Source organism: Pelophylax lessonae (genome assembly GCF_965119305.1).
Source record: "Pelophylax lessonae genome assembly, chromosome: 10".
In the NCBI taxonomy this organism is placed as follows: domain Eukaryota; kingdom Metazoa; phylum Chordata; class Amphibia; order Anura; family Ranidae; genus Pelophylax; species Pelophylax lessonae.
In genome coordinates this window covers 236,327,508-236,340,949 of record NC_138777.1, presented here as the reverse complement: position 1 = coordinate 236,340,949, position 13,442 = coordinate 236,327,508, and the positions used below count along the sequence as shown (strand labels likewise).

Below are 13,442 nucleotides of genomic sequence, written 5' to 3'. Positions count from 1 at the left end.
CCTGATTTGGATGTAAATATCCTAAAATTAAAGCTGAAAGTCTGCAGTTAAAGCACATCTTGTTTGTTTCATTTCAAATCCATTGTGGTGGTGTATAGAGCCAAAAAGATTAGAATTGAGAGAATAAAATGGTGGGTTTTAAATTATTTCTTTTATGTCACACGGTATTTGTGAAGCAGTTTTTTTACATTTACATTTTAAGGGAAAAATAAAATTTATCGAATTTTGGTGCACATAAACACCACATAATATCAATTTTTTGAGTAAAATATAAAAGATGATGCTAAATAGATAACTAATATGTCATGCTTTAAAAAAATGTACGCCTGTAGAATGGCGCCATACTACCTAAAAATCTCCATAGGCAACACTTTAAAAGCTTTTAAAGGTTACCAGTTTAGAGTTACACAGGAGATCTGGTGCTAGAATTATTGCTTTCATGTGTGGTGCAAACACCGTTTACATATGTGTGCTGGGGGGCTAATTTTTTACTATTTTTAATATTTATTTTATTAAAAACATATTTTTACAAAATATTTTATATTTTGTTTCAGATTATTCTATTCCAGTGCCAGCTTTATGTTTCTTCCCTCTATTCATCGCCGGCATGATGGTCTGGAGCTTGATGGAATACGGAATTCACCGATATATATTTCACATGAACCCCCCGGGCAGCAACTACTTTCTCATCACTCTGCACTTTATGCTGCATGGACAGCACCATAAGGTGAGAATGGCGGGGGTGTCACCTTGGCTTCCATAGACTTTAAAGGATCAGTCAGCACAAAACTGTTATGGGAGCTATGGATGGACGTGTCTATTGCCAATCTATCTCTGGCACCCTTTAGGAAGGCTCATCCCACCCGAGGTTATGTCCGTGCTCTGAAATCTTACTCCTCTTGATGCCTTCTAGCAGCCTTTCTCAACCTTTTTTACACTGAGGAACCCTTGAAATAAATTTCTGGTCTCGGGGAACCCCTGCTAAAAATGTAAAATCTACAACTCATGAGACATTAGTGCGACAGTCAGTGGGAAGAATGCTCCTTACTCTTGTCATCATTGGGAAGAATTACCCCATTACAGATAGCTAAAAGGAACAATGGTGTCATTGGGAACTTATCTGAGAGGCAGAAATTGCTCAAGGAACCCCTAGCAACCTCAGGAGGAACCCTATGGTTCCATGAAACCCTGCATTCTAGTGTAACAAAAACAGTAATCCTAACAGGGAGGGTGAAATCCCTCTGTAGTTCCTGGGGGGTGGAGCCAAGAGCCCAGAGCTGATATTATACTAATGGTTGGATGCTGGGAGCTTGAATCAGTTATTGGTTTCCTATAACACAGAGGGATTCCTGATCCGTTACAGTAGAGTTCCTGGTTCTACCCCTCCCTCCTTTCCATGAAGTCTTACTTCTTTTTGCAAACAGCAGTCCCAACAGGGAGAGTGAAATGCCTTGGTAGTGCCTCAGGGGTGGAGCCAGATAAAATATAGCCGATATACCTATAGTATGGCTGGATGCTGGTAGCTTGAGTCAACATTTATCTTACTAAAACTCAGAGGAACTCCTGATTATTACAGTAGCATTCCAGGTTCTGTCTCACCTACCTCTCTATGAAGTCTTACTTCTTTTGTTGCATTTAGTGTAATAAGAACAGAAGTCCCAACAGGGAGAGTGGAATCCCTTGGTAGTTCCTGGGGGGGGTGGAGTTAGGTACCAAAAGCTGATATTATACCTATGGCAGGATGCTGGAATCTTGAGTTAACCATTGTCTTCATCTAACACAGAGGGACTCCTGATCGTTACAGTAGCGTTCCTGGTTCTACCTCCTCTACCTTCCCATGAAGTCTTACTTCTTTTTGCAAACCGCAATCTCAACAGGGAGAATGAAATCCCTTGGTAGTGCCTCGGGGGTGGAGCCGGAAAAAATATAGCCAATCTACCTACAGTACAGCTGGGAGTCAACGTTTTGCCTTACTAAAACTCAGAGGGACTCCTGATCATTACATTAGATTTCCTGGTTCTGCCTCCTCATAAAGTCTTACATCTTTTGCTGAATTCTAGTGTAACAAAAACAGTAATCCCAACAGGATGATGATATCCTTTGGTAGTTCCTAGGGGTGGAGCCGGGAACCCAGAGCTGATTTTCTACCAGTGGTTGAATGCTCGTAGTTTGAGTCAACCATTGTCTTCCTATAACTCAGAGGGTCTCCTGTTTATTAGAGTTCCCTTTTCTACCTCACCTACCTCCCTATGAAGTATTACTTCTTTTGCTGCATAACAAGAGCAGTAATCCCAACAGGGAAAGTGAAATCTTGGTAGTTCCTGGGGGGTGGAGCCAGGAACCCAGAGCTGATATTATACCTATGGTTGAATGCTGGTAGCTTGAGTCAACCATAACTCAGAGGGACGCCTGATCTTTAGAGTAGAGTTCTTGGTTCCTCCTCACCTACCTCCCAATGAAGTCTTGCTGTATTTTTCTCCATTATAGTAACAAGAACAGTAATCCCAACAGTGTTAGTAAAATCCCTTGGTAGTGAGTGCCTCAGGGGTGGAACTAGGAACGCATAGCCAATATTACATCTATGTCTGGATGCTAGGAGCTTGAGTCAACCTTTGTTCTGGGACACCTGATCATTACAGTGGAGTTCCTGGTTAGGCCTCACCTTGAAGTCTTCCTTCTTTTCCTGCATTCCTTGTAATATAAAGAAACCTGATAGAATTAACAATGCCCAATGGAAGGGGGTGGAGCTGAAAGCTCAGATGCAGAAATCAAACTGTTGGAGTGATTCCACCACCATAAACATCCCGGGCCCTTTACCATGCAATAGTTCTAAGTACACACGCTTGAGTTTTTATTATTTCTACTGCATTTGCTTTTAAATTAAAGGCCAATTCCACCTTTTGGAACACGCTTTATTATATACCCATGATTACAGTGTAACATGAAACAGAGTAACATTCCCAGGCCCCCCAATCCAAAACCATCCCCCAATTACCGGAATTGTGGGGTTCCTTTCCCCGTAGGCTTCGGTTTAGTTATGAATTTGGCTTGACTGTGTGTGGCTCCACCCGCACAATCATGTCACCCATTCAAAAAAGATCTGTAATTTGAGAAACAAGTTCTATTTGCCACACCGGCAGAATGACTTCAAGTCCTCAATAGAGCACAAGCGTGGTGACGTCAGTAGAGCACAAGCATGGTGGCGTAAATGGCACACAAATGCACAAATGAGGTGACGTCAGTAGAGCACAAGGGTGGTTACATCAGTAGAGCACAAGGGTGGTGACGTCAGTAGAGCACAAGCGTGGTGACATCAGTAGAACACAAGCGTGGTGACGTCAGTAGAACACAAGCGTGGTGACGTCAGTAGAACACAAGCGTGGTGACGTCAGAAGAACACAACGTGGTGACGTCAGTAGAACACAAGCGTGGTGACGTCAGTAGAACACAAGCGTGGTGACGTCAGTAGAACACAAGCGTGGTGAGGTCAGTAAAGCACAAGCGTGGTGATGTCAATAGAGCACAAAGTATGGTGACGACAGTAGAGCAAAAGTGTCATGATGTCAGTAGAGCACAAGCGTGGGGACGTCAGTAGAGCACAAGCGTGGGGACGTCAGTAGAGCACAAGCGTGGTGACATCAGTAGAGCACAAGCGTGGTGATGTCAGTAGAGCACAAGCGTGGTGAGGTCAGTAGAGCACAAGCGTGGTGAGGTCAGTAGAGCACCACGCTTGTGGCCTACTTCCTCCAGCCCCGTAACTTGCAGTCAGTACCTTTGCAGGAGCCATTGTCTGCAGGAGCCTGTGCATTGTACACGTGATCCAATGATCGCAGTTGCAATGCTCTGCAGCTTCAAAAGCAAAAAGATAACAAATGCACATTAATTTATTAATATGGATTTCAAACAGATTCAGCAGCATTCAAGTGAAAAAGTCAACCAGCATATTGTTGGGATGTAGGGCCATTTTTCATTTCTCTCAATCAGTATTTTCTCATTCGACTTCCCAGGCTCCTTTCGACAGCTCGCGGTTGGTGTTTCCTCCTGTCCCGGCATCCTTTGTGATCCTACCCCTCTACGTTATCCTGCAGATGGTGCTTCCTCCTGTGGTGGGTCTCTCCCTCTTTGTAGGAGGTCTGTTTGGATACGTGGTATATGATATGATGCATTACTATCTACATTACGGGTCGCCGACGAAGGGCTCCTACCTCGCTTGGCTCAAGTCTTACCACGTCCGCCATCACTTTGAGCATCAAAAATCAGGTACGTTCTATGGACCCTATTGTCTTTGCACACTTATAGCCATTATTCTATTGGTGGGTCTATGACAGCGGGTGGAGGATCTTCTTCCTGCACACGCTGTCACAATTTAAAAAGAGTGCTCAGGCTCAGCCCACACGGGTTGCGTCATTCATTCACAGGGATCTCTGAATGAATGAACTACAAGTCCCGTCTTCCACCGTGGCAGATGGCTTTGAGTTCTCAATGAACTGCGGGGGCGCTGGTGAGCACTCTCATAGTTCATTGATCTTCCTGCTCTATAACTGTCTGCCTGTATGGGAGGTACGAGCTATACTGAGATTCTTCAGGAGCCTGATATTGCACCTGTGATCAGCTGAGTGTGGGTGCAATACTCTGCAGGCGCCAGAAAAAAAATTTAAATGCACATTTTTACCTGCAAAAAATATATAATTTTTTTTTTTTTTTAATTTTAACCATTTGACCTCCAGAAGGTTTTACCCCCTTCATGACCAGGGCATTTTTTGCTATTCAGCACTGCGCTACTTTTCCTGGATACAGCACTGTAACCAAATTAAATTTTTATATAATTTTTTTTCACACAAATAGAGATTTTTTTTGGAGGTATTCGATCACCACTGGGCTTTTAATTTTATTATATAAATTAAAAAAGACAGAAATTAAAAAAAAAAACAAATGTTTTTCATACTTTCTGTTGTAAAATTTTACAAATAAATAATCTTTCTTCATAAATTTAGGCCAAAATGTATTCTGCTACATTTCCTTGGTAAAAATAACCCAAATCAGTGTATATTCATTGGTTTGTGTGAAAGTTAAAGAGCGTACAAACTATGGGATAAACATATGAAAATCAATCCTGACGGCCGAACTCATTTCTTGAGGCCTATAAAACTCCAGGTCAGTACAGATTAGTGATCGACCGATATCCTTTTTTACTGCCAATACTGATACCGATATTTTGTTCATCGGATATCGGTATCGGCCGATATCTGCCGATATTTTTGGACATTAACATTTTTTTTTTTTTTTTAATGTCTACAGGTACTGTGGTGGAGGGATCTGGGGGCCTAAAAGATCCCAAACCCCTCCTCTGCACTTAAAGCATTCAAAACGCCAAGTTTGGCTGTTTTGAATGCTGTAAGATTTTGAATTCGGCGCCACCAGTACCCGGAAGTGATGTCATGGCATGACATCACTTCCAGGTACTCAGCGGCGCTGAATTCAAAGAAATGGAGACTCGGTCAGATGGCAGCGGTGCAGATGGAGAGCCGGTCAGACGGCGGCTGTGAAGGTAGGATGCCCGGGTCTCCCGGTGGGACAGGAGACCCGGACGAGCTGCGGAAGGCGGCGGGAGGGGGGGACGTCCCCTTCCGCTCCTTGGAATGACAGCTGAGCAGCTTCTCAGCTGCATGGGTTGTCATTACAAGACAGCTGACCTTTGGGTATGGACACCGGTACCGGGGTGATGCCTCTAGCTACAGATATCACTCCAGTGCATGCACTTCCCCGAAATATCGGCAAAATATCGGTAAGTCAAAAGCCGATTCCGATATATCGGGGAAAGTCCATATCGGCCCTCGATATATCGGCTTTGCCCATTATCTGTCGATCCCTAGTACAGATACCCCCCAAATGACCCCTTTTTGGAATGTAGACAGTCCTAGGTATTTAGTAAGAGGCATGGCAGGTTTTTTGAAGTTGTAATTTTTTTTCACAATTTTTTGGAAAATGAGGAAATAAAATAAAAAAAAAGTTTACAAATTTTTTTTTACATACCGTCACCAGTGCAGTACAGCGTCAATATATGACTGGTTTGGGGTACTGACTGGTGATAGTATGTATGTAAAAAAATAAATATTTTTTTATTTAATTTTTTTTTACAATTACCAACGTAACAATGTACTACTGGGGGAAGGTGATCAGGGTTTTTTTTTTTTTTTTTTTTTTTTTTCTTGTACACTGTGATTGCTGTTACAGTGATGGTTTAAACTAGCGATACCATTTTTCTTTTTTTTTTTTTTTTATGTACCGATATCTACCACAACTGTTTTGTTTACACTTCATCAGTCAGCAATGACGCAAAGCATTGAAAAGTTATTTACTAATGAAATACATTTATTTTTTTTTAATTTTGTGCTTTTTTTCAATGTGAAACATGTAAATATATGTTAAAGATGTAAAAATATTAACGAACAAAGCAAACAAAAAAAAAGTTTTGATTATTAATAGTTTATAAAAAAAGTGAAAAAAAAAAAAATCAGCAGGAAAATAATTAAATGGAGAAGGAGAATAAGGAGTTAATGAAGGCTGATTAGTAAATTAATGGTTAATAAGGGACTAAACAGAAGAACATTTTAATTAAAAAAAAATGTGATCAGCGGCTCCTGCGCGCATGTGCGGGAGTGATGTCGTGCGGCTCCTGGCCAGTAGCATAGCCGGAGTCCGCAGACCAGGAAGGAAGATAGCTGAAGATGGATGCAGCCAGCAGCGGGGACAACGAGGGCTTAGTTTGGAGGTAAGTGTCACATAATGTGCTAGTATGGAGAAAGATCTGGGAGTCTTGGTAGAGGATAGACTAAGCAATAGCATGCAATGTCAAGCGGCAGCTACCAAAGCCGGCAGAATATTAGCATGCATAAGGAAGGGGTGTATTCCAGAGATAAAACTATATTCCTTCCACTTTATAAAACTCTGGTCCGACCGCATCTGGAGTATTCTGTCCAGTTCTGGTCGCCAATCCTCAGGAGGGATGTGTTGGAGCTGGAGAGAGTCCAGAGAAGGGCAACTAAACTAATTAGGGGATTGGAGGACCTTAATTATGAAGAGCGTCTGCAATCACTTGATTTATTCTCTCTGGAGAAGAGACGCCTGAGAGGGGACATGATAGAAATTTATAAATACCTCAACGGTGATCTCAGCATAGAAAAAAAGGTATTCAGTCGAAAGGATTGCATGAGGACTCAATGGCATACAATGCGATTAGAGGAGAAGCGTTTTAACCTCAGGCAAAGCAGGGGGTTCTTTACTGTTAGGGCTACAAGATTGTGGAATTCTCTACCACAAGAGGTGGTTTCTGCGGGAAGTATGGTGGCTTTCAAAAGACTCTTAGACGTAGATCTCAAGGAGCAGAACATTCAGGGGTATGTGAGATGATTACAGCCGCACACACCTACACAGGTTGAATTGGATGGACTATTGTCTTTATTCAACCTCACCTACTATGTAACTATGTAAGTAACATCATAGGTTTAACTGGATGGACCGGTGCATTTTTTCAACCTCACTAACTATGTAACTATGGTACAGGGTGCTGTGATTGGCACAGATACCATGTGATAGCTGTGGGCCAATCACAGCCTCATTATTGGAATCATAGCTGTTATGAATGAAACTTGAGTTTATGTGATCACATGATCCTCTGGCTGCACAATGTGGCTGGGTACCAGGAACCGTAATCCGCTGAGCCATGTGGACGCAGCGGTCATGGGAGCGGCATGCCTCAGAGGGTGCTCATGCGCTCAGCTACTTATATTTACTGTGGGTACTTTTAAATAGTAAGTGGTTAAATAACACAGCTTGGCCACTTACCCAGGGCCAGCCTTAGGTGTTCAAGCGCCCTGTGCGAGCTAATCCTGTGGTGCCCCCCCCCCCTCACAGAGCCCTGCCTACATCAGAGACCCTCACAGAGCCCCCCTTAAATCACAGACCCCCACAGAGCCCCCCTAAATCAGAGCCCCCCCACAGAGCCCCCCTTACATCAGAGACCCCCCCACACAGAGCTCCCCTTACATCAGAGACCCCCCCCACAGGTGACCTACCTACCCCAGCCTAGGAAAAGGAGCAGCAATGGACCAATGAGATAATCTGTCCACCTGTCACATATGCATTTAGCTTAATGGACTGGTTCGGTACTGCACTTCCCACTCCCAGTCTGAGCTCTGTTGTACAGGAGATAAGGCTGATAGCCAGTTAAGTGTAGGCATTTTCACATGCATTTTATAATACCTGTAATTTTTTTGTAATGATTACCTGCACTGCAATAAAAACCAGTTATAAAACTTCCCTTTAATCATCATGTCCTCTTTTCTTGCTTAGGATTCGGCATCACTAGCACTCTCTGGGACCGTCCGTTTAATACCCTGATCCCCGAAGACGCCATTACGGATTACTAGGAACCCCACGCTGCGGAGAATCACTGCGTCGACTCGGACAACCTGCTGAGATGAGGGGGGGAGGAGAAACATCGTATTTCAGTCTTCTTTGTATTTTTAATTATATTTTATTTTTTATTTTTTTTCTGTATCTTTTTTTTTTTTTTTCCTTTGATCCCACGGAAGTTTCTCAGCAGGAATTAATTATTTATTTAAGTGTAAACCAAATCAAAAGGGGGGGCTGAGGAGGCTGTACGTTACCGAGCCCGCCGCGTCTTCTGGAGGCGGCCTCTAATGACGCAGTGCGGGGTGAAGAGAGAGAGAGAGGAGCACGTGACCAGGGGAATGAACTTTTTTTTTAATGACCAAAAATGGCACTGACAGATTAAAAAAAAAAGAAAATAAAAAAAAAAATTAACCAGATGTATGAAACGCTCGCTGTAAATCCGTAATATGTACAAATGCCTGGAAATAAAACTAACTTTTTTTTTTCTCTTATTTTTACAAAAGAGGTGTTATCTGAGTTATTGCATTTAACCGACGATTTACTTATGTATTGTTTGTCTTGGAGAATTGGAAAGGCCGTTGCTGACCCCCTTTTAAAATTCTAGATGCCTGGCTGTCATGCTGACCCACTGGGGGGGAGAAGGGGGGGGGACGAATTCAATAAAGCTGCTGCACCACTTTTTTATAGTGTTAATCCCACGTTAACGTGTGGAGCCAAATTGGTGCATACAGAGTTTGTAAAAGTGCCTCACATGCATAGTAAAAGTGGCTCAGCATGTGCCAAATTCAAGTACAAGTTCTAGACAGGTCCATGAATTTGGCGCATGCCGCACCACTTGCACCCAAGACACTTTTGCAAAATGTGTTTGCTAGATGCCTGGCTGTCATGCTGACCCACAGGGGGGAGAAGGGGGGGGGACGAATTCAATGAAGCTGCTGCACCACTTTTTTATAGTGTTAATCCCACGTGAATGTGTGGAGCCAAACTCATGACGCACCTGCAACACTTTTGGTTCTGCCAGCGACTTGTTCCGGCTCTAAAATGCGCCACTTTACACTGTGGCCCAAGAATGGGTCAAAAAAAAAAAATAGTTTGTTTCTTACGAAAGTGGGGCTACCAACTCTCTTTTGATGTACAGAGAGAGAATTTGGTGCATACAGAGTTTGCAAAAGTGCCTCACATGCATAGTAAAAGTGGCTCAGCATGTGCCAAATTCAAGTACAAGTTCTAGACAGGCCCATGAATTTGGCGCATGCCGCACCACTTGCACCCAAGACACTTTTGCAAAATGTGTTTGCTAGATGCCTGGCTGTCATGCTGACCCACAGGGGGGAGAAGGGGGGGGGGCAAATTCAATAAAGCTGCTGCACCACTTTTTTATAGTGTTAATCCCACGTTAACGTATGGAGCCAAACTCATGAAGCACCTGCAACACTTTTGGTTCTGCCAGCAACTTGTTTCCGGCTCTAAAATGCGCTACTTTACAATGTGGCCCAAGAATGCGTCAAATAAAAAAAAATAAAAATACAGACAGTTTGTTTCTTACCAACTCTCTTTTGACATACAGAGAAATAAATTGGTGCATACAGAGTTTGCAAAAGTGCCTCACATGCATAGTAAAAGTGGCTCAGCACGTGCCAAATTCAAGTACAAGTTCTAGACAGGTCCATGAATTTGCCGCATGCCGCACTACTTGCACCCAAGACACCTTTGCAAAATGTGTTTGCACCAGTCTTTATGAATTCCATGGACAGTGTTGCCTCTACAGCCATCTACAAGAGCTATGGTCTCCAGCCCTCTACAAGAGATACTATATGGTTCCCAGCCCTCTATAAGAAATACTGTATGGTTCCCAGCCCCCCTACAAGTGCTATGGTCCCCAGGCCTCTACAAGAGCTTTGGAATTCAGCCCTTTACAAGAACTTTGGTCCCAAGCCCTCTACAAGAGCTGTGGCCACCAGCCGTCTAAAGATATGGCCACCAGCTGTCTATAAGAGCTATGGCCCCCAGCCGTCTACAAGAGCTATGGGCCTGAGCCCTCTACAAGAGCCAGGGGCCCGAGCCCTCTACAAGAGCTATGGCCCTCAGCCCTCTGCAAGAGCTATGGCCCTCAGCCCTCTACAAGAGCTATGGCCCTCAGCCCTCTGCAAGAGCTATGGCCCTCAGCCCTCTACAAGAGCTATGGTCCTCAGCCCTCTACAAGGGCTATGGCCCTCAGCCCTCTGCAAGAGCTATGGCCCTCAGCAAGAGCTATGGCCCTCAGCCCTCTGCAAGAGCTATGGCCCTCAGCGCTTTGCAAGAGCTATGGCCCTCAGCCCTCTGCAAGAGCTATGGCCCTCAGCCCTCTGCAAGAGCTATGGCCCTCAGCCCTTTACAAGAGCTATGGTCCTGAGCCCTCTACAAGAGCCATGGTCCCCAGCCCTCTACAAGAGTTATGGTCTCCAGCCCTCTGCAAGAGATATGGGGCTGAGCCTTATACAAGAGCTATAGTCTCCAGCCCTGTACAAAAGATATGGTCCCCAGCCCCCTACAAGAGCTACCATTCCCAGCCTTCTACAAATGTTATGTTCCCCAGCCCTCTACAAGAGCTATGGTCCCCAGCTCTCTGCAGGAGCTAAAGTCTCCAGCCCTGTACAAAGCTATAGTCCCCAGCCCTGTACAAAGCTATAGTCACCAGCCCTTTTCAAGAGCTATGGTCCCTAGCCCTCTACAAGAGCTATGGTTTCCAGCTGTCTACAAGAGCTATAGTCCCTAGCCTTTTACAAAAGCTATGGTCCTCAGCCCTCTACAAGAGCTACGGTCCCCAGCTCTCTGCAGGAGTTATGGCCCCCAGACCTCTAAAAGATCTTTGGTCCCCAGCCCTCTACAAGAGCTTTGGTCTCAACTCAAGCCCTCTACAAGAGCTTTGGTCTCAGGCCCTCTCTACAAGATATATGGTCTCAAGCCCTATACAAGATATATGGTCTCAAGCCCTCTACAAGATATATGGTCTCAAGCCCTGTACAAGAGCTATGGTCCCCAGCCCCCTACAAGAGCTAATAGATATAATTAGTATCGAAGCCAGCTAAGCAGGAATAATTATAGGATATTGTGAATGTGGAAGCCACCTGTGCAGTATGAAGATGGAAGTGTGGAAGAAAGCTGTACAGGATGAGTTATAGAAATATGGTTACTATGGAGGTCAGGGTAAAGCATAGAGATAAAGTTAGTGCTGAAGCCAGCTGTTCAAGATGATATATTGGAAGTCCGCTTTAAGCCGGTATAGCCTGAATGAAATTCCTGCTGAACTGGCTGAAATTTGATCCATCTATGTTGATCTATTGATTGACTTCAGTACAACCAGCCTGTCGAGTTTTTTTTTTTTTGTACAATGGCGGCTATAGCCGGCAACAGTGACAATTGTATTCTGTCTGCGGTGAAACTTCCCGCTGTCAGAATACAGTAGTACAGCGGGAGGGGTTTCCCCCATCCAGTGGCGTAGCGTCGGGGGTGCAGGGGGGGCCACTGGCACCGGGCGCAACATTTAGGGGGGCGCATCCCACGCCCACCATCCGCGGGATCATAGTGTCCCTTTACAGACATCTCAAGTCTCCCGCATTTCGCCCTGCACTCACAGACACCTGCGAGCGCAGGGCGATATCCCGGCAGGGCTGAGGACGGCAGTGTCATAGGGGAGCTCAACTGTCATGACTGAAAAGGGAGCCGCTATTTCCCATGTATTACCGGCTAACAGGCGGAGTGATATCAAGTGCACTCCGCCTGTGGAAGGAGGAGCCAGAGGAAGCACACGGCTGGGAGGAGGACCCAGAGGAAGCACACGGCTCTGCTCTCTGACACCTACACTGACCCCCCCATACACTGACACCTACACTGGGGGGGTCAGTGTATTTGGAAATGTAGGGGGATCAGTGTATGGGGGGGTCAGTGTATGTGTCAGTGTAGGGGGGTCGGTGTATGGGGGGGGTCAGTGTATGGGGGGGGGGTCAGTGTCGGTGTCAGTGTAGGGGGGTCAGTATAGGGGGGTAAGTGTAGGGGGGTCAGTGTAAAAGGGAATGTAGAGGTGGTCAGCGTGGGGGGGGGGGGGGGTCAGTGTAGGGGGGTCAATGTGGGGGGGGGGGGTCAGTGAAGGTGTCAGTGAAGGGGGTCAGTGTGTGGGATCAGTGTAATTGTCAGTGAAGGGGTCAATGTATGGGGGGGTCAGTGTAGGTGTCAGTGTATGGGGGGGGGGGGGGTCAGTGTAGGTGTCAGTATAGTAATCAGGTAGGTTAGTGTAGGAATAAGGTAGGTCTCTGTAGTGGTCAGGTAGGTCAGTGTAGGAATAAGGTGGGTCTCTGTAGTGGTCAGGTAGGTCAGTGTAGGAATAAGGTGGGTCTCTGTAGTGGTCAGGTAGGTCAGTGTAGGAATAAGGTGGGTCTCTGTAGTGGTCAGGTAGGTCAGTGTAGGAATAAGGTAGGTCAGTGTAGGTGTCTGTATAGTAGTCAGGTAGGTCTGTGTAGGTGTCAGTATAGTAATCAGGTAGGTCAGTGTAAGAATAAGGTAGGTCTGTGTAGTGGTCAGTTAGGTCAGTGTAGGTGTCAGTGTTGTGGTCTGTGTAGTGGTCTAGTAGATTTGTGTAGGGGGCGCAAATTACTTACCTTGCCCCGGGCGCTGACAACCCACGCTACGCCACTGCCCCCATCCACACTGACTGTTTTGATGGAGGAATCAAGGAGTTTTCTTTCCTTCAACCACAGCCTTACAGGACTAATTACAGGGATATAGTTAGCATGGAAGCTACACGTGCAGGATAAAGTGTATGAATATAATTAGTTCTGAGGGTGGATGAAATATAGGGATATAGTGCTGAAACCAGTTTTGCAGGATTAATAATAGGGAAACCACCCATGCAGCCAGAGCACGGAAGCCACTCATGCAGGGTGAAGTAACGTGATATACAGTAGTTAATTTGGAGGTCAGATTGGCAAAATAAATCATAGGAATATAGATAGGATGGAAACCAGCTGTGCATGGTGTAGTATAGGGGTGTA

The 13,442-nt window shown here is 45.1% G+C and overlaps 1 protein-coding gene across 1 annotated transcript in view; it reads left to right on the top strand.

Annotated features, from left to right (window-relative positions):
• The window catches only part of FA2H (fatty acid 2-hydroxylase), a 110,444-nt gene extending 101,536 nt beyond the window's left edge, over nucleotides 1–8,908 (top strand). Inside the window, exons 5-7 of the mRNA XM_082269611.1 lie at nucleotides 555–727; nucleotides 4,008–4,260; nucleotides 8,353–8,908. Of these exons, the coding sequence (XP_082125737.1) occupies nucleotides 555–727; nucleotides 4,008–4,260; nucleotides 8,353–8,429 (503 nt within the window). The 3' untranslated portion in view covers nucleotides 8,430–8,908. The remainder of the gene's footprint in view (nucleotides 1–554; nucleotides 728–4,007; nucleotides 4,261–8,352) is intronic.
• Nucleotides 8,909–13,442: the final 4,534 nt, after the last annotated feature.